General features: G+C 52.0%; 1 protein-coding gene across 3 annotated transcripts in view; it reads left to right on the top strand.

Annotated features, from left to right (window-relative positions):
* ABCG1 (ATP binding cassette subfamily G member 1) overlaps positions 1 to 26,624 on the top strand; it is a 60,720-nt gene that overhangs the window by 19,014 nt on the left and 15,082 nt on the right. For all 3 annotated transcript variants that reach the window (XM_053657711.1, XM_037144596.2, XM_037144595.2), the window contains exons 2-4: positions 612 to 855; positions 23,508 to 23,625; positions 24,614 to 24,746. In XM_053657711.1, coding sequence (XP_053513686.1) covers positions 636 to 855; positions 23,508 to 23,625; positions 24,614 to 24,746 — 471 coding nt within the window. In that variant the 5' untranslated portion in view covers positions 612 to 635. The remainder of the gene's footprint in view (positions 1 to 611; positions 856 to 23,507; positions 23,626 to 24,613; positions 24,747 to 26,624) is intronic.

Here is a 26,624-nt window from a genome sequence, read left to right as displayed (position 1 = left end):
GCATCATAGAGAAAATATATCAATCCTTCTAACTTTTTTTCAGTGCTATTATTAAGTTATAACAAAAGAGAAGAATTGTAAGTGATTTGAAAAATTTACAAGGGAAACAAAGGCCGCCTCCCACAAAGCCTAGAGGCTCACACGTGACCTTGCTCTTGAGAAATGCTGATGAGGTTACATGAGACAGACGCCAGAAAAGCTCATTTTAAATAAAACTTTTGATTATAGATTTTTAGTAGCCTTATGTGCCTTTATTGGGATTTTTCATGAGTAGACTGTACACAGAGAATGTTTCATGGTGGCTAGTGTTTCATTCTTTGAAACAACAATTTATTTATTGTGGTTTGTGATTAGATTTTATGACTACAAAGAAAGACTGGTTAGATGAGTTTCCTATCTTACATTAAGCGTTGTTTTAATAGGAGAAAAAGTGAAGGCCAGAGAAAACAGATTCCTCTAGGGAAGCTCTCAGCTCTCACAAAGTCATTCCGCAATTTAAGAAGCGTTGTTATGAATATTCAATGACCTTGAACCGAGTAGCCAGTCTCCTGTGCTCTTTTCCTTGATGTGGCTCATATCCTCTCCTGGTGCTTCCTCCCTGTGTTTTCTAGAATGCCAGCAGTTACACTGCAGCTATGACGGAGCCCAAGTCGGTGTGCGTCTCGGTGGACGAGGTGGTCTCCGGCAACCTGGAGACCACCGAGAAGGACCTGCTGAACGGGCACCTGAAAAAAGTGGACAACAACCTCACGGAGGCCCAGCGGCTGTCCTCCTTGCCTAGGAGGGCGGCTGTCAACATTGAATTCAAGGACCTTTCTTACTCCGTTCCAGAAGGACCCTGGTGGAGGAAAAAAGGTAGGGAGGGCGGCCGCTGTGGGTGTTAGGAGGTGAGAGGGTCCCATGAAGGAAGCAGCAGGTTGTTTGCGGAAATCTGGGTCTGAAGTTGGGAGGCTGAGTCTTCCCACTCTGTCACTGCCACCGTGAATTTATGTGATTACTCTTCGCCCGAGTTTTCTCTCCCCTGTACTATGAACAGGTGGATAGATGATTCAAGACTCATGGTGGCTCTTCTGATTGAGTACAAAGAATTTACTAAGATTGGCCACATCTTTGTGGCTGGTTTTAGCAGTGTACCCATTGGGTCCTCCTTACTCAGGGCTGGTTCGGTTAGTCTCTCAAGATGAGACAGTTTGTTACTGTTTCAGAGCAAAATGGAAGACAAGTGCTCCCTCCCAGGCTTGAAGTGTTAAAAGGTAGCTGGCAACTTAGCAAGCCCTCTCTCGAAAGGAATCATTTACGTTTGAGGATTTTGAAAGGACTCGTGTGGGTGGTATTGATGGGATATTAATAAAATAAACTATTGGTCAATGAACCATAGAAATAAAAGTAGAATAGAGAGGGAGGATGGAAGTTGAGGTCTCTGGAAAGCCATGGTCCAGGAGTTTGCTGCCAGCTTTTGCTCTTGAGCTGAACTGACAGCTGACGGTATTTTGAGTTCTCTTAGCAGCCTGGACACTCCTTGGCCAGCTGTAGATCTGTGAAGCATGTGGGGTCAGTGCCACCAGGGTTGGTGCTCACTCCTCACCACCCTCTGCCCTGCGTGCCCATCATCCACCCGGCTCTCAGGTGGGGGACACGCTGGGAGAGGACACGTTGAAACAATGGTCCCTAGTTTCTAATGAATCACTTAAAACATCTTGAAAATCTATGAGGAATTTGGAACAGTGGAAGAGACTCCCATACCACTGAAACACTAATATTTTTAGAACCCCTAAATTGAATCTAGATTTGACCCTTTTTAATTTTTGAAAAAGATCCACCAAGACTTACTTTAGTTTTTATTTTTATTTTTCTCCTCTCTCTTGCCTCCCTTTTGTTCTCCTACTTTCTGGAAACTAAGCCGTCGAGGCTGTGGGGCTGGCCACTCTGGACTTCCCCGTAACCATCATTTTAGAGCCTGGACCGACTGGTGCCTGGGACCCGCCAGCCATGCTGGTTGTTGGATGACTTTATGTGTGTTTGCACAACCAGGGACAGATCCTAAGCCTGGTTGTGTAGCATTGTTACCTGACACGTTTTCATAGCATCCAGCCTGTTCTGTTAAGAAATTCTGTGACAGGCTCAGCGTTGGGCTCGTTCATTCGCACCTGCTGAAATGTCAACATAGGGTTTTAGCCTTTTCCTCCTGAACTTGAAAAAAAAAAGATTTTTACCAAAAAAAATGCACTGAGTGACCACGAGGGCCCTGGTATGTTCAGCTTGTCTACGTCGACAAACCCGTGAGCAGCCTGGATTGGTTTCTGTCCATCTGATACATGTGGCCTTAGGAATGTTGTCCTTGTGGTTGGAAATGCTTGGATGGCTCTTGTTTAAAGTGAAGATAGCTTGCCACACAGAAATGCAAACATTTGAAAACCGCGGCAGAATCTTGGTCTGAAATCAAGCACAGCAGGCAGGGGCTCAGCCAATGTTTGTAAGTGAGGAATAGCATTTCCCAGTCAGGTGTGTGGCTTGTCTACCCTGTATTTTCTGAATGTTAGAACTAGTCACACTGATTGTCCAACTTGGCCAATGATGATGGCATCTTAACCAGCAAGGGAGGGGCCACCACTTGCAAGTTCAGCTCCGGTGACTTCCAGATAGAAGTTTGCCCTATAGTAACCCCTGCTGGCTCAGGATGGGAGGAGGGGGAGGAGGAAGTGAGCCCAGAGGGACCTGCCCATGAGTCAGAGATGGTTAGGGCCAGAGGAAGCTAGGCACGGTGGGGCCCTGTGTCCCAGTGGCTGGGTGGCTGGCTTGCGGACAGGCGAGGCCCAGTTTCTGGCTTCCTCCCAGGCCCCCTCCTCAGCAGCAGCTCCTGTATCTGCTTCATGCCACCTGTCCTTCCCCAGCCTTTGTTGGTGGTACCCTGCAATTCAGACTTTAGGCGGTTCTTCACTCCAGCATAAATTCCGGGTGTGACATTATTATCTACCTTCTCACTGAATAGAAAGGAACCCAAGTGGTTAAGGCTTGCCCATGCACGTGAGCTAGCCAGGCAGGCCTGGTACTGTGGGGGGTGATTCCCAATGCTCATTCTGACTAGGTGCCGGTGCCCTGCTGCCTGGCCCAGGGCCTCGGGGTGCCAGGGTCTCTGCAGTGCTCCTTCTCTAGGCTTGAGCCGGCTCTGCTGCTGCTTGCTGGATTGGTTGCCATGAGGCTGGAGGATGCACCCAGGGAATTTTCTGAAAGAGGGGAATCAGCTGCCGAGGTTCATCTCAGTTCTCACTGTATCCTCATCACCAGCAGGCTCTGCAGTGCTACCTCTCCAGTGAGCTAGTAACTTGGGGACCATATTTCCCCAACTGAGAGCTGCCTCCAGGATGAGCAGCACAAGTCAGCATTTAGTCTGGACCTGGGCATGGGGCTCATACCTGTGAATCCCACCTGCACGTTTCCCACCAGTCCACTGCCCTGTCGGCTTCCTCAGGTCCGGCTCCTTGCCCTCGATGTGGCCTTCCCCACTTCGTCCTTCCCATTGCTGGTGATTGTCTCCATCCCCAGCAACGATGAGGGTAAGTGGAGAAGTCAGATCCCCTTTTCTCTACGCGGCAATCGTGTATTCGGCCTCCCCTCGGTGGAGTGACACCCAGGGTGACTGGCCTTTGGGGCAGGAGCTCTTTCTCTGATCTCTCTCACTGTATCAGTTTTGCCATCTTTATCAAGTTGGTTGTTTTTTAATTTTTTAAATTCAGCTTTGCCTTTGGAGCTCATTGTAATGACTGCACCCGGGTTGGATGGCAGGGCATCTCACAGGGCGTGGGCATCTCCGACATGACAGCTGCAGTGCCTGGCTGTGTAGCAAAGGGAGCAGACCCCAGAGCAGACATGATGGCTCAAGATCAGAGTTGACGCTGGGCTCTGGCTGTCTGACTCCCAGTCCAGTTTCTTCCATCACAAAGACACTGGATGGCTCCAGTAAATTCCAGGAAAGCCCTTTTCTCCCACAATATCTGCCATGAATTTAGCACCGTAGCAATGCCGCTATGACGCCCGCTTAACTAGAATGCTGCAGAAAAGTTTGCATTGTGATTAGAATGTTCTTTAAAACTCCTACATAATTATCTTAAAGAAAGAAGATAGAGAATGAGAACGTCATGATCCTCAGAACAAAGGTGTGAGTGATCAGTGCAGTATTGCGGAAGGAGAGGCCAGGCGCTGGGTCTCGAGCATCTGGAGCTTGACGATTGCCAAGTGTTGAACATGGCATTGAACAAAACATCTTGCATTTTCAATTGAAGTTACACTGTAGACACCATATGATTAATGATGTCTTGTGAGGAAAAATTTGATCATGTAATAGATTCCTAGTAGAGAGCATAATTATGAAAGGAACTATTCCCAAGAGAAAAAAGTGCACCCCAAGGATGATTTCACCGGCTTCTGACACAGTAATGAGTTTCCCTCAAGGAATTCACTCCCGTAGCCTAAGCTGATAGGACAGAAGGTTCGGAACAATATGGACTTCCGTGGGGGCATACCAGCTGCTGTGTCAGGGGGCGCACCTGAACAATCCAGGTTGGCCGTCCTCACTGAGTTCTCAGGGGGACTTACTTTGGGAAGCAGCTTCTGCTTCCTGCAGTTAGACGCTCTGTTGGTCCAACATGAGGGACCCCAGGCTAAGAAGAGAGTCCACATCCAGACCCTCTGAGATGAAGATGTGGGTGGCCACAACACCTGACTCTGAAATGCACCTCGTGGCTTTCAGGGCTCATGCATATGGGGGTCTCTGTTTTTCTTAGGATGTGACTGCTCATAATACACAAGTGGAGTGCTTGGGGTCCTCTGGATAGTGCGTAACCCCCGGCCCCAGCCCCAAGGGAGAGCGCAGCACTTCCCCTTTGTGAAATTAAAGCAGGCCCACTTGGCTCAGGGGCCACTTCTGCCCTTCATACCCATGGAATACATGAGGTCAGAGTCACGTCCCAGATCACAGGAGGACAGATGGTGGGACTTGAGAGCTGGCCTGTGGGATTTGAGGCTAAGACCCAACAAGGAACCTGCTATGCCACTGACCCTGAGGAGGGCCCACCACTGGACCACCACAGCACGGATGGGCCTCGCCCCATTTCATGAAACTATCAGTGATCAGCCTGAACAATTCTGACCCATTTTCCTTTTAATAGACCTACATGGATGTCAGTCACCTCTGCCATTGATAAGGAAATCCCCTCGTCCTTGGGGCAGTCTCTAGCTGGTCTGTCCCATCACCGGGGAGGTGAGGCTAAGGTAGAAGCGTGGTGTGGCATGCTTTCCCATAAACAGACAAGATTCTTAGAAATTAAATACAAGTCCCAGGATTACGCTGTGATGAAGTTCAGGCTGAGAACAAAAGTAATCATATCTGGGGCTTTAGCACGTTCTTTACTGTTCCCTCAGCCAGGCTGCTGTCTCAACATGGTAACACTCCGGGGGGATGAAATAGCATCTCCTGCTTTGAAACCCTACCCTGCAGCCTCCTGCTCGCCAAATGCCAGGAAGGAGTTAAACAATCTGGGCAGCTCCAGCTTATCTGTATTGGTTTGCTTCTAAGCTATAAAAATGCATTTCAACACCCCTCTCAAATTCGTTTGCTTTCTCTTAATGTCCGTAACTATTTCCCAAGGCCTGTAGTGACAGGCTGGTTAAAATGAGTGGAATGTGCCTTTAATAAATTCCTTTAAGGAATTCCATGAAGGGAAGACTGGAGTCTAACCAAGTGTTAGGTGACTTGATCCAACTCACTGGGGCAGGGATGGGAAGGGCAGCCAGTTACGGGGCGGTGGGGGCTTCGGAAATCCCGAGGCAGCAAAGGGTTTTGTGGGGGAGGGGCTGCTCGAGTTCAGCGAGGATTTCTGTTCCCCAGCATGAATGGGTGGATTACTCTTGTGTTTCTTGGGAGCCATTATGCTAAGGTGGGTTTTCTTTTGTGCACGAAAGGAAATTGCTTTTAAATACTCTGCCTTTGTCTTTATTGGAGGCTATAGCCTTTTATAGTCTTTTCAAAGGCTATAGTCTTTAGACTGTATAGCCAAACATAGACTTTTATTTGGGGCAGCGTGGTGAGCCTAAACCTTGCTGCCTACAAGGGCGCCTCACTTGAGGCTCAGGTGTAATAAATGGAGACAAATGGAGAGCCCCTCCTCCCCTCTGGGGGAGTTCTCAGGTTCTCAGTTCTTGGTGGCTTCCAGTGGCAGGCAGGTAGGCAGGCAGGCAGGACACCTGCTCCGGGCCCTTTGATGACGGGTCATCCAGAATAGTTCTGATTGTTTAGCTTAGAGGCTCTGAAAGAGGCTTTGAAAAACTGCTGAGGATGGGCCCACTCTGGCCGCAGACTCTGGGCAGATGAATGCAGAGCGACTGTACAAAACCAAAGGGTTTGCCAGTTTATAAGGAAAACTTTTACACAAGGAGTCTAGATGCTTCCCTACTCCAACCAACACACACTCTCCCTTTGAGTGCGCTGCATGGAAGCCAGACCATCCTCCCACTGGTCCCTGGGACCTGCAGAGTGCCACTGTCAGGCTCCTGGCCCCATAGAAACGGCTCAGGTGGCCAGCGGGGGCTTGGAGGTCTCCTTTCCTCCTTTGCTTCAGTGTCTGGCCACCTCCGTTGCCTTCGGAGTGGCAGGTTCTTTATTCAGCTCACACTCTCTCACCCGGAGAGTGTGCCTGTTCCTGAGCCATCTGTCCTCTTTAGAGTGACTTTGCAGGCCTGTGCTCTGCACAGTGGGGGGCTGGTGTCACTGTTTCACTTTCTGAGGATGTTCTTGCCACACTTACCTTCACTTGCTGGGTGGGTACCCTCCTGCCTCCTTTTAAAACTTCAAATATGCTTGTCTCTTGAAAAATTCACATTCTCGAACTGCAGTCCTCTCTTACACACCAGAACCTCATCTGCCAAGGCCAAGAAATAACCCAAGGTGACATTTTGCTAAACATGAAACCATTTCTTTTGTTTATAAATGGGCAGGAAAAAAATGTTTGGTAACCATACACCTGCTCCTTTTGAGTTCAGTTCCAGAATCAACAGATTTGCTTATTTAAGAAACAAAGGTACCACATGGATCAGATTAAATTGTTTAGAAAGAAGACACCGTGCAAGCTAGGGGTGTGTAGAATGGGGGTGATTCGCTATCAAACCCATGCTGATGAAGTTCCAGAACCTTCAGAGGAAAGCTTACCTTCAAATAAAATATATCAGATACAAATTTTTGGCTGCCCATAATATGAACGAAGGCAGCAAGAGGAGGTTGCAGAGTCCAGGATGGAGGCTGGTGCGCCCGCGGAGTCCAGTCTGATCGCTGCCAACAGTTTCGCTTCTCCCTGTCCACTGTGATGTTGTCAGTCAGTCACCCTTCTGCTTTGTAGGGTAAGTGGCATTCAGTGTCAAAATTGAGACACTCCAGACTGACTTCAAGATTGATTATATCCAACTGAAACCTGTATTTAGAATCCGACTCTTGGAGTGCAAAGGGGACTCAGAGCTCCCTTGGCCTGACCTCTCACCCAGGGAGTAGTCGGTCCTTCTTGCCCCATCCCCAACAGTGAGTGGGTGGCCAGCCTCCATCTGAGCACCTCTAGGAACCAGGGCCTGACACTTCCCCAGGAAGCCAGGCCCATGTTTGCACAATCGAATTCTTAGAAAAGGCTTCTGCCTGTCGAGGTGAAATCTGAATTCGAGTAATGTTCATTAGTTGATGCAGGGTCTACTTTTTGCAACTCTGCAGAATGGACCTCGGTCTTGGTCTTGAAATGAGCTCACGAGTTGAAAGGAGGGAGCCTGACCAAGTGCAAAATAGTAACCAAGTGTGTCAAGAGCCAGAGCTACCTGGAAAGGATGCTGTAAGAAGCAAATGGCCCTTGGAGGAAGTGAAACCCGAATGCTGCTCTGGGAGCAGGCATCAGCGTGGCATCCGTGGGGGAAGGGCACGGGGCAGGGACCCCTGCTGCCTTGTGCTTGTTCTCTGTAAACTGATAAGGGTGGAGCACCATAGAAGAGCAGATGTGAGTCACGTTTTCTGTTTCGTTAGTGACATTCGGGCAGTCCTGTGCGCTCAGACAAAAAAGTCCCTGGCCCCATAGCTGGACTGTCTTGTCTTGGAAGCAAACTTTTAGCAGGAGTTTTGTGGGATTTCTCGGTTGTTATTTCTCTCTTCCCACTTTTTTGGGAGAGTGCTTATTTTTTTTAACTAAATGTGTTTTTGTTTTGTTTTTACTAGGCAAATGCTGTTAGCTACAGCACGTGGCATCATTAAGGCATCATGGGAAAGACATAGCGCATATCAGTGTTTGCATCTTACCCAGGAGGGAGTCTTGGAGGGAGGCAGACCTCAGACTCTGGCTGTAACCTCTAGTGCTACCGACCTGCCTCTCACCAAGCTCCATTGAGAACTCCCCCTTTGTCATGTCACAGGGTCCCTAAAATGAGCTGTGTTAGGTTTACTGTGCCCATGACATACACAATCCCAAACCCTGGTGCCAGCAGAAATACCACAAAAGGCCTCCCTACCTCTCCTGGGGAGGGTGTTCCCAGATGCCCTTATGGGCTGTGCAGGGTTGGGAGGGACACCAGGCTTAAGCTGTGCTGAGCACCTCCGCTGGCCTCTCCCTCCTGGATGGGATTATCGGGCCACCTGTCTTGCATCCCGACTTTCCTTCCAAGGGCGCTGGGACTTCCTACCTCCAAGGGGCCAATTCAACCTAGCCTCATTCACCAGCAGGCCTTAGTGGAATCTCAGGTGACTCTTCCTCGGGCTTTAAATATGGAGTAAACCCCCACCTCTTTCCCAGTATGGTGCCACGCTGACCCTCCAGGCGAGGGAAGGGGCTTGCCTTGTCCTTGCCAGGCGGGTACTTTCTTACACCTTGGGAACCCTAAAACCTGACAGCTTGGAAAAGAAGAGTAACGCCGCCCAGCCTTCTGGCCGGCACGCAGGTGCTGGGGAGCTTGTGCGGGCGGGGCAGGAGCGCGGCTGCGCTTGCGCAGTAATGCCCTGCCGCTGTCGCCGCCGCCGGCGACGAGGTTACTCTCGGTCAATGCTCGCGAGTAACCCCGGCGGCCGGGTTGGATTGGCTGGGCGCAGCGCGCTGTTGCTAAGCGGGAGCAGAGGGTGCAGAACTCCTGGAGTCCCGGTGCTGGGGCCTCCCTGGGTGTTGGTCTCTCCTTCCCCTGGCCTGGGGCCACCCTGTGGACCCCGGGAGTGCAATCCCCTTGATCTACCCCAGGTCCGTGGAACACCTGGGCCTTGAAAGTGCCAGGACTTTTCCTGTAGCCTAATTTTACTCCAAAAGATGTCTCTAAAATGGTTGTGATGGACGGAGATATTTTTAGTATTATTAGTATTATTTTAAATATGATTAGTATTATTTTGATGTCTCTTTGACCATATTTGGGAGACTTCTCTGGAATGGAAACAGCACACAGATACTTGAGCCAACCCTAAGGACGATGGCTGGCATCACACTGGTGTCTGTGTCCTTGTAGCTTTCATCAAAATGGGGAGGCTTCACAATTTCCCAGACTTCTATTAATTTTTTTAAAACTTTTAATTACATTTATTGCGGCCACATTGGTCAATAGGATCATATAGCTTGGACTTTCGTTTACAGCGGTGGGTAGCGCCATAGGGACAGGCAAGTCGAGCCCGTTTTCTATGAGGCAAACAATATCCAAATCCAGTGTTCTTGTTTTGTTCTGAGTTCACCAGGTGGGTGAACGGACAAGAGGCAGGAGGGCCTCTTGGGTTGGGCCAAGCAGGTTAGTCAGGAAGCAGCTAGCCACTGTTCTTCTCCCATGTCAGTGTTTAAAAATGACCGGGGTGGTTTCTGGAATCTTGGAATTCCCCTCAGGGATCTGAATTGAGGATCCAGTCAGTGGGCTGGAATCCAGCCGAAAGGCCGCCTGCTCCCTGCCAAGTCACTTCCATCCTGGGTGTGCAGGCGGGGCAAGGAGAGGCCAGGTGTGTTTCCTCTTTTTTTTTTTTTTTAGAAATAGAGTTTTTATTTTTATTTTTTATTTTTTGAAATTAGCGTGTTTTTTTTTACTTTCATTATTGTGTAGCTTTATTTTTTTTTTGTATCATAATCTCTCTTTCCCAGGTGTGTTTTCTGTGGAATAGTTTTTGGTGACTCCACAGATGTGATAAAACATGATTTCTGCCACTTGGGCTGCTTTCTAATGCCTAGAAGACATGGGACCACCTTGATGGTACCATGCATTGCCTCTCCCTGGGACCAGGGCCTTCTATAGACACTTGGCAGATCTGGTTACTTTGGGCTTAATTCCTGTGAGTTAGGAAAAGTTAACCGCCATCATTTATATATTTTGGGGTTCCTGAATAAATGCAAGTTGCCAGGGGCTAATAATTGTTTTCGTAGTCCTGGGTTGTACTTGCTTATTTGATTATGGAATTGACATTTTTGTAAACCTATGTGGAGATTCTAGTTCTCAAGCGTCCGAGACTGAGCTGAAGGCGGAATACAGGAAGTTAGAGGTGGTGGCGGTGGGAAACTGACGTGATAAATTCCCTCTGTCTTTCCGAGGTGTTCCGGGTGAGGCCAGTGAAAACCTTTGCAAAAGGAAGGCAGTGCACAGTATGACAACTGAGGTGGTCCATTACTATAATCACCACCTGTGTTGCTAACTTAAGAACGTACTCTATACAAAAGTCTGGTTGAAAAGTGGGAGGCCTTACATTTTAGTTTCATATTTCATCAGAGTTCCCATTAAGACTTGTAGGGGAAGCTTGTGGGTTTCCTGTTTCTAAAACTAAAGACCTGCCTATCAGCTTGTGCAGAAAATGGTTAGGTCCTAAATGGTGGGCCCTATAGCCGTGTGTGTCTAGTCCTGCCCTCCTTAAGTTGTCACAGATGTGCCGTGTGTGGTGTGTGTGTCCTGGGCCAAACGATGCAACCTTTCCTGGTCCCTAATTTTTGTCTGGCTTACTAGAGGAGGGTGGTGATTTTTATCTCATCAGTTTCTCTCTTCCCAGGGGTGTTCTATGTCCCTTGATTTTAGAATTGGATAGGTCTCTGTAATAGAAATTTCAAAGTGCTTAGCCTGGCAGAAAGGGTTCAAGAAGAGCCTGTCTCCCAGCCTCCTTTCTCTTCAGCCTCTCCCCTCGGGCCAGCCAGGTGGGCTGCCTGTTAAGAAAGGGGTTTGTTCAGTCAGGATTTGTGTGTTCTTTGCCTGTGCCACACCCTCTGCCAGGAGCCCACCTTACCTCCCAGGCTGGGGGAAGGAGCCTGCCTTTATTCGTCCTTACGGACCCCATTACGAATCCCTATTTCGGACCCCCTTCTTGGCTGCACCCTGTTACAGCTCGAGTCCTTCCCGGGTACCTCCTTCTGAGCTTTCGAATAGAGACTATATCAGTTACTCCTTGTTCCTACAGCACAGCCCAAAGTGGGGAATGGCTGAGGGCCACTTACTGATACTATAGTGGGCTCAGTGCATTTTAGTGTGTAGGTCACCGAAGGGTCGGACTTTGTGTCCTTGGTTTTATGAAGGATTTTACTGAATAATAATAATAATAATAATAATAATACTATCAGCCTGGTAAGTGGTTCTCTGTGAGAATTTCTGTACTGATCCTTCTCTCTTTCTCTAAGGCTGCCCAGGTTTCTTGGTCATGGCTGCTATGAGGGCTCGACATCTCATTTCAGAGATGTCAATAGATGGTGCTTCTTGAAGGCTGTGCGCTTCCCAGGACCAGAGAGGCAAAGGTTTCATTCTTTCTGGGAGGTCTTTCAAGACCTTCAGGTCGCCACTGATGAGAGCTGTGTAGTTGAGACTATTTATGTTGATGCACCTTCTGTACCTTTGCAGTCACTGGGTAGAAATTTCCACCCTAGGTCAAAGCTCTCAGCCAAAGTCTACTTCAGGATCTGGCCCAGGAGGAAGGTTCAGCGAGGTTATCTCAGGAGGGTGTGAGAGGCATCAGGTGCCGTGCGTTTTAGCCTTGTGGCTGGATCTTCACAGCTGGAAAGGAAGGCTCTCACGCTGCCCACTGCTCCCACTGGCAGCTGCTCTGGGCCCGGTGGCCTCGAGGACGTGGGTGGCAGGCCACAGTCTGTGGCAGCAGCCTCACCGGTGCACAGATGCTGTTCTTAGAATTGCACATATTTAATGTGAAACTTGTCAGGTTGTACTTTTGTAGAAAATGCTGTTTTCCTTCTTTTGCAGGAATACTAAGTTCATATGTAACAAGAAGGAGGTTAAGATGAGTTGAACTGTACATGGGGCTAAGTCACAATTTTCTTTCTTTCCCTCTTTCTCCAGTTCTTTTAACCAGATGATTCCAGGCCCCAGCACCTTAGGGCAGCGTGTGCTCACTGGGGAGGGGCTGGGCTGGGAGTGTGGGCTTCAGAGTAAGAGTCCGCACAACCCCGCTCTCCCTGCTCTTCATGGCTAGGAAACTGGGTGGCGGACTTAACCTCCCTGTAAAAAGGGCACATTAATGATGATAATACCCATATTCTTGGACTAAATAACTTGGCATCATGAAGTACCATGCCTGCCGTGCTGCCTAATAAACAGCCCTTATGAACAATGTGATGTGTGATACAATAGCCTAGAATCAACAGGGTGAATCGAAGCCTTTTAGTTATCATTCTAAGAGTAGGTTTGGAGAAAAATCTTACACTTTTAAAAAGAAAGAAGTAGAACTACTTCACAGGCATGGTAAACATCGGCCTAACTGAGCGTCTCCTCAGTGCCGGGCATTGTTCTAAATGCCTCGTCCCTACAGGCCCCCGTGAAGAAGGAGGAGAGGGGACATGTGTGAGACTTGCCCAAAGTCACAGGGCTGTATGCCTTGTCTTAGAAGGAGGGTCCAGCCCTGTGTGCTCATCCTGGGCTGCAAGGCACCCAGTGTGGGTAGAAGAGGAAGTCAGTGGCCCGACCTGCCCCATCGGGTCCCCGACAGCTGCGTGAGGCACTGTTCCCGAATCATCCGTGAGAAGGGTAAGCAATAGGTTCAGAGTTCCTCCAAGGGCCACTAGGACCCCAGGATCAAGTGCAGACTGACTGACCTCCATGCTCCTCCTCTTTGCCCATTGTCACGTGACACAGACCCAGCAACCACCCAGGCCCAGGGCCATTTTTAGTGAACTCAAAACATGAAAATGTTCACTTCTTCCAGGCTTGTGCCTTAAAACGATGTTTTCAGTGAGTCGGAGGCAGCATCATGGGAGAGAAATCTGAGGAGCCTGGTGGACTGAGCAGCATGGAGGCCTGCAGCCAGGTCTCGTGACCTGGCCCAGGTCAAACCTGCTGCCCAGCTTCAGGGACACTGAACGGCTGTGACAAATGCACACAGCACATGCTCATGTGCAGCAGCTGTGCCCGCTGGTGCCATCCAGGTGACTGGGGGCAGAGGTGGGCAGTGAGGGGCAAAGTCTGCTGCTTTGTCCTGTTGTCAGCACAGGGTTGGCGTGGGCAGAAGGAGGCAGGGCTTGGGGGTGTGGAATGGCCACACCGGCTGTCTGCAGCCCAGCAAACAGGATGGTGATCTCTGGGAATGCTGTAATTCTGACATTCGCAGACTCACGAGAGCGCAGCATGTGTTCAGGAGTGACTGCCTCACCCTGGCAGGTGCGCTCGGTTGGTTGGAGCGTCGTCACACAGACCAAAAGTTCTCAGGTTCGATTCTTGGTCGGGGCACATGCCTAGGTTGTGGGTTTGGTTCCAGTTGGGCGTGTATGAGAGGCAACCCATCGATGTTTCTCTCCCCATCTCTCTCCTTCCCTTACTCTCTAAAATCAATAAGCATGTCCTCTGGTGAGGATTAAAAAAAAGTGACTGCCTCTCGGGATGCTGGGCCACCGGGTTTCATGCGAATGAGTGAAAGTGGACATTCTTCCGTCATCATGACGTCGGTGAGCTCACTGCACACGGAGACCATTTCTGTGGGGAGCCTGCAAGTCCAGAGGGCATTCATAACTTCACACTGTTGCTGAAGGAGCTCCACTTTACTAAGAATGCTCTGTGCTGCTTGGTTACTTGCTTGACGAACATGCCTGTCACTGAAAGCACAGAGCAATGACCTGTGTTGTGTTAAGGTAGATCCTAGTGCGTTTTACTTTAAGCAAGGTTATCAGAGCATGTGCCACTCTTACTAGTGTATGTTGATGTTCTGAGTTTCTATCAGGGGATATTGGCTTTTTAGCAACCTTGCTATGAGAGGGGAGGAGGGCGCTGTAGCAGTTAAGGGCATGGGGGCTAATGTCCAGAACCAAATGGTAAATCTAAGGACAGGATAAATGCTAAGCGATGAGTCAGGTGAATTAGCTGCAGGAAGAATGCTGACCTTTTAGGGGCTGGTTCCCCTTCCCTAGCTCTGGTGTTGTTTCCCACCCACCCCCCAGTTCCCCTCTGAGCTGATGGAGAAAGTGGTGGTGGTGTGCTAGTTCACACCCCCAGAAGCCTTCATGACATGAGGCAATGGCCTCAGTCCCCAGTGAGCACCAGGATGACCCTGAGGGCTTGTGAAACCCGGGGGCTGGGCCACCCAAGGGTTGAATTCAGCAGGCCTGGGGCAGGCGAGAGTTCGCATGTCCAGAAGTGCCCTGGGATGCTGACCTTGCTGGCTTGGGGACCCCATTCTGAGAATTGCTGAGCTAGAGCAGAGAGGAACAGATGGCCACCTGAAAGCCACACTTGGCCCTTTAAAAGCTGGAGCCAAGTGCTCCTAAGTGCCCATCAGTAAATGAGGGGGTCAAAACACTGGTACATTTGCACAATGGAATGCTATGCAGCAGAAAGAAAGACGGAGGTCCTGCCTTTTGTGACAACATTGATGGAACTGGAGAGCATTATGCCGAGTGAGATAAGCCAGGTGGTGAAAGACAAATACCATATGATCTCACTTATAAGAGGAATCTAATGAGCAAAATAAACTAACGAGTAAAATAGAACCACAGTCGTGGAAACACAGAACAGACTGACAGTGACCAGAGGAGAGGGTGTAGGGGCACAAGGGTGGAAAGAAGGGGAAAGGACTAGTCAAAGAACAGGTATGAACAACCCACGGACACGGACAACAGTGTGGGGATTGCCTGTGAGAGCAGGGGGTGGGCAGGGTAGAGGAGGGAAAGGGAAGAAAATTGGGACAACTGTAATACAATAACAATAATATTTTTTTAAAGGTGGAGCGGGAAATGGCTTTGCTGGCCCCTTGGGGAGGATGGAGGGGAGCGGTCTAGGCTCAGTGGTCTCAGGATCTCAGCAGCTCCAGAGCACAATGTCAGCTTCTCTGGGGCTGGGGTGGTGGGGTGAGAACGCAGGCACTGCTTTGTGTGGGATGCAGGGCCAGGCACTGGCTTCTGAGCCCCCTGTGCCCTTGGGGCACCTGTCAGCCTTCTCCCCTCCACAGGGACCTGAGGAGAAGCTTGCTGTCCCCTGGGACATCTCTATGGGGACAGCAGGCTTCCAGATGCTGGATAATAGGGCAGGAGTGCCTGGGTGCTGCAGTTTCTGTTCTTATTTAAGAGAGTGCAGCCTGTATTTGTATCTTAATCTGACCTGAGCACTGTGTTTGAGATAGGGGTGTGTATGTGTGTGTGTGTGTGTGTGTGTGTGTGTGTGTGTGTGTGTGTGTTTATACTTGCTGGTGGCAGTATCACCTGTGTGGGGTAAAAAGATAAGGTTTATTTCTGCTTCTTTGTAAAACCTATTGAAGCCCCAAATGCAGCTTTTTGAACTCTAGTGCCGACTTGTCCACTAGCCAGCTCCTCTGTGAAATCTGGTAGGAGGGCTGGTGTGAAGGGGCAGGTGCGAGTCCCAGGATCTAGCACCATCCAGACCGACGAGGTGGCCGAAAACCAAGAGGTCTAATCTGCTCATTTTCTTCCTTGTCTGCAAACCCTCCTTGTCTCTGGCTAGAAAAAAACATTGCTCTCTTCCGGCCAACACGTCACTGGAAGTGGCAAAGTTACTCGCAGAGATTGGAGCCTGGGGTCAGCCTGGGGTGGAGAGAGCATGGCCAGAGCAGACTCGGGGCTCACAGGTGCTCAGGATGGGCCGCCCAGACCCTGAGCAGCCCCTCTCCCCCGGTGCCAGGTTCCGACAGGAACCCACCTGGGCCGCTCTCTCGATATTTAGTACTGTACTTGACCCTGACGGAATGAGGTTGCCCTGGCCACAATCCTCTGCACTAGCAGATAAGAAACTAGATAAGGCAGTTGACACAGAGATAGCTTTGCAAATAAACCAGTGTATCTAAAACACTTCAAAATTGGCCCTGGCTGGACTGGCTCAGTTGGTTGGAGCATCCTCCCAAAAAGCAAAATGGTTGAGGGTTCCATATCCGGTCAAGATGGCCAGTCAACATGTCTGTCTGTCTGTCTCTCTTTTGCCCTCCCCCACTTTCCTCTCTGAAAGCAACGAAAAAATGTCCTTGCGTGAAAATAAAAGAAATAACTGTGCGGTACCCACTGTCTTTTTGGTAAAGAACTTCAACTGCTTCCTCCTCTTGCAGCTGGCAGATTCTGAGTTGCAGGGGTCGTAGTTCATGAATTTTAAGAATGGTACTTGGAACTCGGAGGGGTTCTAGTGGCTGGAGTGTGAACCAGCCGCATGAAGACTTCTTGCCTCTGAGCTGAGGGGCAGGACTGTTTACATGGCATCTGTTTTTCTATCACAAAATAACCAACTCTCCAAAAATGCTTGGGAAACACCTGCCGAGAGCTGGCAGTGACCTTCACCTTGGGGGAAGCACTTTCACATGCAGAATAACCATAAGCAGAGAAAGCCCCCAGCTGGCTAACTAGACTTGAGGTTCAGAAGGTTGTTGACCTGGCCAGAGTCTTACCAGGAACAGCTAGCTGGCAGAAACCAGAAGTGTGGACTTCACCACTTCCTGAGTCGCTGGATGAGAGTGACCCCCAAGTAAGAAGTCCCTGTGCATGGAGGGTCCTGGGTCCCCCATCTCTGCCCCAGCTCTGTCCCCCAGGTGGCCCCTGCAGTGCAGGCCTGTGTTAGGATCCGAGCATCCGGAGTAGAGAGCTGCGTTTCCTGGGCCTGCATCCCCGGGGCTGCCTCCACCTCTGCAGGGAATTCTGGACCCCGCGCTCTGTGCCAGAGTGTACAGGACGAGGCAAACTTGTGGGTCAGAGGGCTTCTGAAAGTCTATATGTGAAAGACCCAGAGGGGTTTATGTAACAGCATAGGCCTTTCCATTGCTTGTGAGGAAGCTGGGGGGTGGGGATTTTGTGGTCATGAAAGTTATAAAGGAACCAGGAGTCGCGCTCTTCTCCTGTTGATCTAAGTTCAGCCCAAATAAAGGGCTTGGCAAACTCGGAAAACGGAATATGGGGGCCCCAACTTGCTTCACAAAACTGCCTGGACAAAGCGCTCTCCTGGAGGGCGGGTGGGGTCCTTTCCTCTGTAAGCTGTAGTTTGCAGAAAATCCTGCCATAGGCCCAGGCGACAGGAGGAGGACAGCAGATGGCACAGCAGACACGTAGACTGAAGCCGGGCTCCCTTGTGTGAGGGGGGCAGAGAAAGGCCCAGGAGGCTGCGTGCGAGAACAGGAGTTTCATTACAGGCAAAGGAGAGAGAGCATCTCGGGCTGGTACCAGGCCAGCTGGGTGGGTGAGACGTTCGAGGGGCCAACCTGTGGGAGAACCAGGCCGCTCCAGCATTTACCTGTTTGTTCCTCAGTCCCACCCTTTCTGGAACATACCTGCGCATCTGAGTGTCTCGGCGGAGCTCTGACTGTTGAGCGGATGGGGCAGCACAAGACACCCTGAAGTTAGATCAGGGACAGTGGCCCTCGCTCTCCAGGACGTCCCAGAGAGGCCAGGGTGGGTGGGGGTGCCCATGGCTGCTCTGGGCAGGCGAGGAGGGTGGATTAGCGATCCCACAGTTGCCGCTGTCAGCTTCTAGTTTTGTGAGATGGCAGTAACTGAATTTACCATCCGAGCAGCTCAAAGGAGTCAATGTGGGGATTTTTCAGAGGCTGAATGTGTACATCTAAGACAGTTTCTTAAGGGGAAAAAATAGTCACCGACAGAGGTAAAGTAGCTTTTAGAGGGAGTGATTGCTTTCGAGACATTCCTCACTTGAGACACTGGCAAACACAAGAAAGCCGTTCTGATAGATGATCACTGGTTAGTGAATATTTCCATAAAGTGGCTGCAGCTCACTCAGCACAAGGGAGTGAACCCAGCCGCTTGGGTGCAGAGGCCGCCTCAGCAGCCTGCCTCCCGTCCACCTCAGCCCTTCCTCCTTGAGAGGAATGAAATATAAGTTCTTAGTTTCTTCTTCATCGTCTTGCCTTGCAGAAAGCCTGAAAGGGCATTTCGAGAACCAATGGCAAATGTAGAAGTGTGCACTTGTATGTTTATACATGAGCAGGATGATTATTTTTATATATGAGTATTTTTTAACGTTAGGGAGCGCTCTCAAGGATTCATATGGTCCACTCTTCTCATTTTGTAGATCAGAAACCAAGGCCCAGGTTGAGAGGGTTTTTTTGTTCAGGACAAACTGGATTTTGAGACCAAACCTCGTTTTCCCATATCCAACTTTGTATCTTACATGTGAATGTTTGTTTTGTCCTGAACAGGAAGGTGGTTTCTTTAATTCTGCTCAATACTAAAGTCCTATGTAACCAGATCAGGGTAAAATTTTTTTAAAGGCAAAACATTACAATTACAATACAGCCACTGTATTGTAAACTTGACCATGATTTAAAAACTGCATCAGGGAATAGCCATCATTTCTTACTGAGGTAAGAAATGGTAGCTATTGTAAACGTTTGAGAAATAAGTTTCGTGAGAGAAGGGGTCCCGATGAGGACACGGACAGGCAGGATGTGAAGTCCATCTCCAGTCCCCTGGCTGACAGGTGCAGGGGGCCCGGAGAGGAAAGGAGGGGAACATGGTGGTGGGGGGCGTGTGAAGGCAGACAGCTCCCTGACCATCTCTGCTGAAGACCAGGCCTCTTCGTGGGCACTGGGGGCCCCTCGTCCGCGACGAGACTCCCCATGAGGCCTAGAGGAGGAGTATTTGGTGTGGTCCTGCCACCTGACCCAGCTCCCAGGTGAGAGAGCAAAGCTGGGGTCAGGACCCCTTTGCAGCCTCTGCCTGCACAGCTCTACTCAGTGACTCGTTTGTCTGTGACAGTGACTTCTACAGCACATTCACCCCAGTGATCAGCCTGGCATTGACCCTTGGACAAGCACAACCTGAGCCTGCTTCTCAGGGGGCACCCACTCCAACCGCCCCTGCCCAGCCCCCACAGCAGCCCATGCACAAAAGCCATGCCTGACCCCAGCGTCGCTTTAGAAACTGCTGCCACTTCACACAGCAGCTCACTAAGTGACACCCGAGTGAGTGAGCCACATGCTGCTGGAGTTGGAGGGACGGAACCGGGCCTCACGGTTCCCACGGGGTCCGGTGTGCCGGGAGCTGCTCTGAAACGCGTCTGCTCCAGTCCCTGTGGTTGGGCCGCCAGCAGCGGCGGGCGACAGGGGTGGTTTTATGACAAGGAGCCATGGGAGCGGTGTGTGGGTCAGAGGGTGTGCTTTCCTCACGACTGTAAGGGAAGGCGACGTCTTTAATATCAGACAGAGGGGACCTGCTCAGCTTGGGGCTCGAGTCTGCCCTGGAGGGCAGACGCCTGGACCCTCGCTGGCAAGAATTTCTTTTCTTTTTTTTTTTTTGACTTGAGAATGTTTCATGGAAAGAAAATGAGACTGAAGGTCGAGGGACAATTGGATGAGTTAAGAGCTCTGTGGATGCACGCAGGGCATTCAAGCCTTAGCTTTTGGGTCACCTTGCCACACCCACACTGGGAGCCACTCTGCCCGCACTCAGGCGGCAGCCTCGGCCTTTGGCCACCAAGGGGATTCCATTTGGGGGGAAGGAAGGGTGTGTACTTTCTGCCAATCCCCTGTTAGAGTTTCCTGCAACAGTGGACTAAATGCATCCTGCTGAGCTGAGCTGGCCACAGCGATTGATGAGAAAGGAGGCTGGGTCGGGTCGGGGGCTTCCCGGGCTGGCAGAGGCTGGAGGGCGGCCAGGTGCAAGGGCCACCTCTGGAGTTGAGCAGAAGTGGTGGGGATCCTGGCACCTCTGCTAAGCCTTTGGGTGGCCTTGGGCGGGTTGTTAACCCTCTCTGAGCCCTTGTTTCTCATCTGCAAAGTATGGAAAAGGACCTGGTCCTCAGCTTGCTGTGAGGCATTTGGGGGGGATGTGAGCAAAGCTGGCACACCCAGTATCCCACATGAGCCCTTCCAGAGCCGGCAGGACTGTCCTTCGAGGGTACATTTCTACAAATGAGAAAATCTGCACCTAAGCTGCTGTGTGTCCCCAAAACCTTGTGGGTGTTCACAGGCACCATTTCCCTTTAAGACGCTGCTAGCTCACATAGGACGTGCCAGTGGTCAGTCGTTCCATTTCTCTGTGACTTCCTGACATACATTATGGACAAGAGTCAGCTCATCCCGGGCAAGGGTCATAGGGCAAACGGCAGGCTCCCGGGATTATTGGGGCGCAGTTTCCCATCTAAGGAGTGTTCCACAGTGGGCACAGGAGTGTTGTCTTCACTTCTGAGAAAAGAAAATAACTTCTTTCTCCTTTGGGAAAAATATATTCCTCTGTCTAAAAATCAACACCCCTGGGGTTATACTTAAGATTCCAAAGCGATTACCCACTGACATGGTGGGAGGGGCCTCCCAGGGCCCTTCACTCCCACTTCTGACCTGGGGGCTGGCTCCCCAGGAAGGCCAGTTTGGGGGAGTGTCTAAGTTTGCACCCACTTACAATTTGTGCATTTTTCTATCTCTGTATGCACGACTTTAGTAACATTTGCATCCGAAAGTAATCACTCTGAAGTATACATATTGTGCATTTTGCTTGTGCTTATGTAAGGATTTACTGGTGACTTTTGTACATCCATGTGGGGAGACCAGCGGCCCCTCCAAAATGCACTGCACAGCAGCACTCAACCCTGTGGGCTGACCCCAGGGACCGCGGAGGAGCTGAGCTGCCAGGGGCTTCTGGGACCTTCTTGCTGACCCAGCACACGCTGGTCTGAAGCCTGAGGGGCAATGGCTCGGAAAGAAGCTTCAGCCAAATGGTGGCGCCCAAGACGGTGTCTGTGACTAAATTCACTTCTGCAGAGTTCACTTTCTCTCTGTGAATTCCATAAACTTTTATTAAGTGACCTAGTCCTGTTCTACCCACGGGACGTGGTGATTCTGGTCACATCATCATGGAGCTGACGTCCTAAGGGTTCTAGGGGCAAAAGTAAGGAGAACGGGGAGGAAAACAAGGTGCACGCGGGGCGGTCAGCAGCTGTCCAGGCTCGTGCCGGGCACTCAGTTTGGGGCCGGCGGGCTGGCCTTTAGGGGGAGGGGCCTCACTGGACATCTTCTGTGTTCCCGCCATCACGGAGCTTCGGGAGCCTCAGGTCATTGAGATTCAGGGTGGCCTTTCCTGGCTGGCCCTGCAGATGTCGCACAGATGTCACACACACGCACTCCCCCTCTTTCCGTGTCACCCTGGGAACCGCTGTCCCCTCTAAGGCATGAGTCATCGGCCTTGGAGGCCTTGCAGCTCACATGACTGGACAGCGGGCCTGTTTAGCCAGGGCTCACAGACAGACCCCCCATCCCAGTCTGGTGGCTGTAGGGAGGACACCACAGTCTGTCCCCCACTCTTCCGGCCTTTTCCCTGGCAGGGGCCGGATGCTGCCCCGGCTGCCACACCCGTGGCTGTTCCTGGCTTCCTAGCTACCGGCATCACAGCTTGTGACCTTCCTGCAGCCACTATTGTTATCTGTGTCCCAGTGTGGACCCCAGCCCCAGGGGCCAACACCAGGTGACGTCAGAGCGAGAGCAGTGCCTGTGGGCTCTGCCCGGAGGGAGCATCCCCCCAGAGTCCCAGGAGCGAGGCTGCTTTCCGGTTGTCACGACCCCTGTGCAGACTGCAGGCGGCCTCCAAGTGGCCAGTGGCCATCTCCCTAAGGCATCTGCCTCGTCAGGCAGCTCCTGGTTTACAGGGAACCAGCTGGGGATCAACCTTGAACTTTGAGAAGGAACAGCTTATAGGGAGTTTGCTCGGGAGTAACCCTGCTCAGGATCTGAGCCCACAAGAGGCTGCTAATGAGCAGATGTCTGGCAGGCCTGGCATTTAATGCTCCCTCAGTGATGTCAGGCGGGTCCCCTGTGGCCCAGGTCCCAGAGCTCTGGGCCAACACAGCTCCATCCTGATTCAGAGCCTGCTGTACTGGCAGCTTGACCTTGCAGGGGAGGGGTCTCTGCTGTCCCACAGCCCTTCTGTCTGTCTGTCCACTGAAGGACTGATGCAGTCCTTTGGGTCCCCGTGGGCCTCCGTTAACTCTCACCGGCCGGTGTTTGCTGATCTCGCGTCACGGACGTCTCAGCGGCAGGCGTCTGGCTCAGTGGCAGTTCTGCGCTGCTCTGCTCGACACCCTCTCTTTGTTCTCTGCCCCTCTCCCACCGGGACGACCATCTCAGCCCTCCCCAGGCGACTGTCACTCTCCGTAATGAGCCAGAACTCAGAGCCACGAGTTTCCTGCCTTTGTTTCCGCTTCTCTCTGCCTGACTAAACAAGGCCTTGGGGACTCCCCATCTAAACCGAGGTGGCACCTGGTGACAGGTTGGGTGTCCTGGCGTCTTGTCTGGGAGACACAGGAGCTCTCCAGACCCTGGCTGGGGTTTGACTGCACAGACCGGTGTGGGGTCCTGGGGAGCAAGTGGGCTCTGGCGGGGTGCTCGCCTCCCCTTGTGCAGCAGCTGAAACGTGTTTGCGTGGCCCTGGTCATTTAAGGGTGCTCTGTTTCTCAGGCACCGAGAACTGATTCTGAACTAGAAGTCTTTGTGCACAAACCCGGTTTCTCCTGTTTTGTTCCTTATCGCACATCCGAACAGTGTTTTCAGAAAACCGCGCGTGGCGCTGCTCGGGATGTGTAGATGACCGTGCTTCTGCAGAGCTCCCAGATGGAGACCAGGCAGGGGTTCCACAGCAATTCGATGTGGCCGCAAAACAATAAACTTCTAATGATAAATTAATTAATATGGAGTAATGATTTATGAATAAATCCTATATGAATAATTTATATTTGTATAAATTATAAATAAAAATTCACAAAAGGAATAATAAATTAGTCATGTGCTTACCCATCGTGGGGGCCTGGGTCAGGATCTGCTCGCGCTGGGTGTGTGGGCCAGGACGCGTCCCCCCGGCCCCAGACGCCCATGTCCTCATTCTGAAAGGAGCATGGCAGAGCCCTTGTACCCTCCATAGTGTGTGTGAAAGTGCCTCGCATGGTCTGAGGCATCGCACACCCACCGGCGACTGCTGTTAACATCGCCCAGGAAATGCTCTAGAGGCGAATCTGGCCCCCCACCTGGGTCCCGTGGCTGGGTGTGCTATGCGCTTGTCTGTGTGGCACCAGGGATCAGACCAGCCAGTCCTGTGATCGTTGGAAAGTGAATGTCATCTGCTGTTTTGCAGGATACAAGACCCTTCTGAAAGGCATTTCTGGGAAATTCAACAGTGGGGAGCTGGTGGCCATCATGGGCCCTTCCGGGGCTGGGAAATCTACGCTCATGAACATCCTGGCTGGGTACAGGTGAGCGCACCCCTCAGAGGAGAACCAGGTCCTCACCTGGTGTGGCATCGTGACAACAGTATGGATAGTGAAGCTGCTTCCGGCCCTCCCACTTCTTCTTATGGTTCTGAGCAGGCTGCAGTGAAGCCTGGGGGTGGGAGTGGGGCTGGGGGGTGGGTAGCCTTAAGAGACTTTGATTTTGTGAAGGAAACAGCCCAGGGAAGAAAGTGACATTGAAAGCATCAGAAGGCAGCTCCTGGTCACTGCATCACAGAGTGGAAGTGGACGCTGCCCACTCAGCACTCGGGAGGGTGGCTGTGGGACAGAACGGCTGGTCCCTGCCGCTTCCCCAGCTGAGCGGAGGTGCCCAAGAGAGCCTTGGGCAGTGGAGATGCACATGGGTCTGGGAGGTAGGGGGTGAGTGTGTGTGGCTGGCCAGGCTGTGCCCCATTTCCAAGCACACATGGGGGGGCCCCACCCGTCCACTATGGTCACAGAGAACAGCGTTCCTGGTAGAGAAGAACCATGCACTTGACTGAGTGGGTCCAGGACACTGGCCCCCTCCTCTTTGAGCCTTGTGAGCCCAGGGACCCTGCTGTGTCCCCTCCCTGTCAGTATCAGAGCCGGACCCTCAGGAACTAGTTCTTGTCTAGCAGCCAGATGCCCTGCTGCAGAGGCTTGTTTTAGGGGGCAGCCAGTGTAACCTGGGCTACCCACAGGACTGCTCAGAAGCCCATCTTAGAAACCCCCCGAAAAGCCAGGGGTGTACCTGTGACCTTGTGGCTACGTGTAGGAGAATCCATGCATATCTCTGTTTACAAGCACGTGTTACAAACATGCCCTCCCCTCTCTGCGCTGGGCATTTGCTCCATGTGGTTCCTTCCTGTGAGTCTTGGGTCTCCTTCCTTCCTGCCCCCTGGGAGGGAGATGGGAGGGGCTGCCTCTTTGTTGGGCCCTCTGGGGAGGAGGAGCAGGGGCTGGGCTGACAAGGCCCCTCCTGGCCTTGCAGGGAGACCGGCATGAAGGGGGCCATCCTCATCAACGGCATGCCCCGGGACCTGCGCTGCTTCCGGAAGGTGTCCTGCTACATCATGCAGGATGACATGCTGCTGCCGCACCTCACTGTGCAGGAGGCCATGATGGTGAGCTACCCCCGTTTCTCTGTTCTCGGGAGTGGCGCCCAGTGTGGGGCGGGGGCTGTCCAGGCCCTTCTCTCCTGTGGCGTGCTGACACCAGCCGCGCTGTTTCGACAGCTTCATGAAAACAAACCTCTGGACCCTGGGTTGTCACAGACCCTGGATGGCAACATCCAGGTCAAATTTCTGAGAAAGTTATTGACCCGATTGATGGGGGTGACCCCTTCCAAGGTGACCACAGTCCTGCCCCCTCGGGCCAAGGGTCTGCCCTTCCTGTCACCTGTCATTCAAGCATCTGTGGCTTTGGACCCAAGTTCCAGTCAGCCTGGTGCCGAATCAGGGCCCGAGGGCCTCATCCTCCTCCGACTCACCTGCCTACCAGGTCGGGGAGTGGAACCAGCATTTCCTGCCAGGCCCTGCACGCGCACAGGTAGCCGACGGCCATCAAACACGCAGTCTTGCAAAAGCAGGGGAACGGCAGCCTCCAGGTCCAGCTGTTAGCCCAGGGTGTCCTGGACTCTGGGGTCCGGGATGGCTGGGCCACCATGCTCCCTGAGCAGACCCCCGACCCAGCCAAGTGCCCTGCCCTGGAGCCACTTTTAAAAAGGCCCAGCCCACGCCAATAGGGGCCACACAGACCCAGCTCCGGGCAGCGGGAGCCGCTGCAGTGTCTCCCACTGAGAAGACGGGAAGGTCGCTCAGCCGCCCTGTGCTCACCATGGTGCGTTTGTGGCAAGGCTGCTCGGTTTCCTGCTTTGTCCTCATCCGTCGTAAAAGACAGGGCTCCAGGCTGCTCCTGGCCCGTGACACCTTGTCCGCAGCCTGTCTGCCTGGAGCCCTTGGTCAGTGGACGGAGTTCACCTTGGTTCCCAGCCTGGAAAGGTCACACCCTGTGCTTGTCATTGGGGCTGGGCAAAGCTTCTTCCCCCGCCCGGGCATTACAGGGTGGCAGCCGCCAGCCTTGCATCCCGAGGGCAATTCCGAGGGGATCTCAGCAAAGGGAAGCGGTGTAAGGCATCAGATGTGCGATCCTCGCCCTAACCTGCTTTGCGCATACACGGGAAGGAGGGCTCTGCGGGCTTGTTCCTGTCGTCCTCCCCGGTACTCAGTGTTCTGGAGGTCAGGGGACACCTCTCCCCCAGGCCGGCCTCCCGAGAGAGAGGCACAGGCAGCCCCAGTTGTTTATCTGGCCTCCAAGCAGACGTTCCGACGAGGGCACAGGGAACTTAGGAGGGGACCGCAGGCACGGAAGCAAGTTCAGGAGACACGAGCTCCACGCGCCCCTGTTGACTCCCGGCTGGCCCCTTCGTCTCTCTCAGGTGGCCAGGGAGAAGCCGCACTCTGATTTCTGGCTCAGTCACTGCCTCCTCTCGCAAACAGGATTGGTGACTTGTGTTGTCATCTGCCTCCTCCCCCTAACCTCTCACCAGGCTCTGCTGTGAAATCCGTTTATTTTCAGAATTAAATTAAGTGAGATTTTATCGTGAGGTCTTGTCACACATGTCGGGATGATATTGGCTACCAGCTCTGGGTTGTGCATGTTCATGAGCTGCTTCTGACCCTCACAACCACTGGGCCAACCAAGAAGTGCCACTTGGTGTCACCAGGCAAGCAGCTGGCCTGACCGAGCTGACCTCGGCCTGCCCCTCTCTGACTGGGACTGTGGCTGCTTCCCCTGCATCTCAGTCTGTCATTGATCCCCATGGCAACTTCACCAGCTCTGTGATGGGCAGGTTCTGACCTCGCTTTGGTGGCCATAAGGAAACCGAGGCTCCTTGGTCCCCAAAGCCGCAGAAGTCAGCAGAGCAGAACCAAGGCTGACACTGGACGTGATGGTGGTAACACAGGATTCTACCCAGCAGGGTCAGGGGCCCAGGGGTGTGG

The sequence above is a fragment of the Artibeus jamaicensis genome, unplaced genomic scaffold, assembly GCF_021234435.1.
Source record: "Artibeus jamaicensis isolate MK-2021 breed Jamaican fruit bat unplaced genomic scaffold, CSHL_Jam_final scaffold_474, whole genome shotgun sequence".
NCBI classification, from domain to species: Eukaryota; Metazoa; Chordata; class Mammalia; order Chiroptera; family Phyllostomidae; genus Artibeus; species Artibeus jamaicensis.
This window is presented reverse-complemented; position numbering and strand designations above follow the sequence as displayed.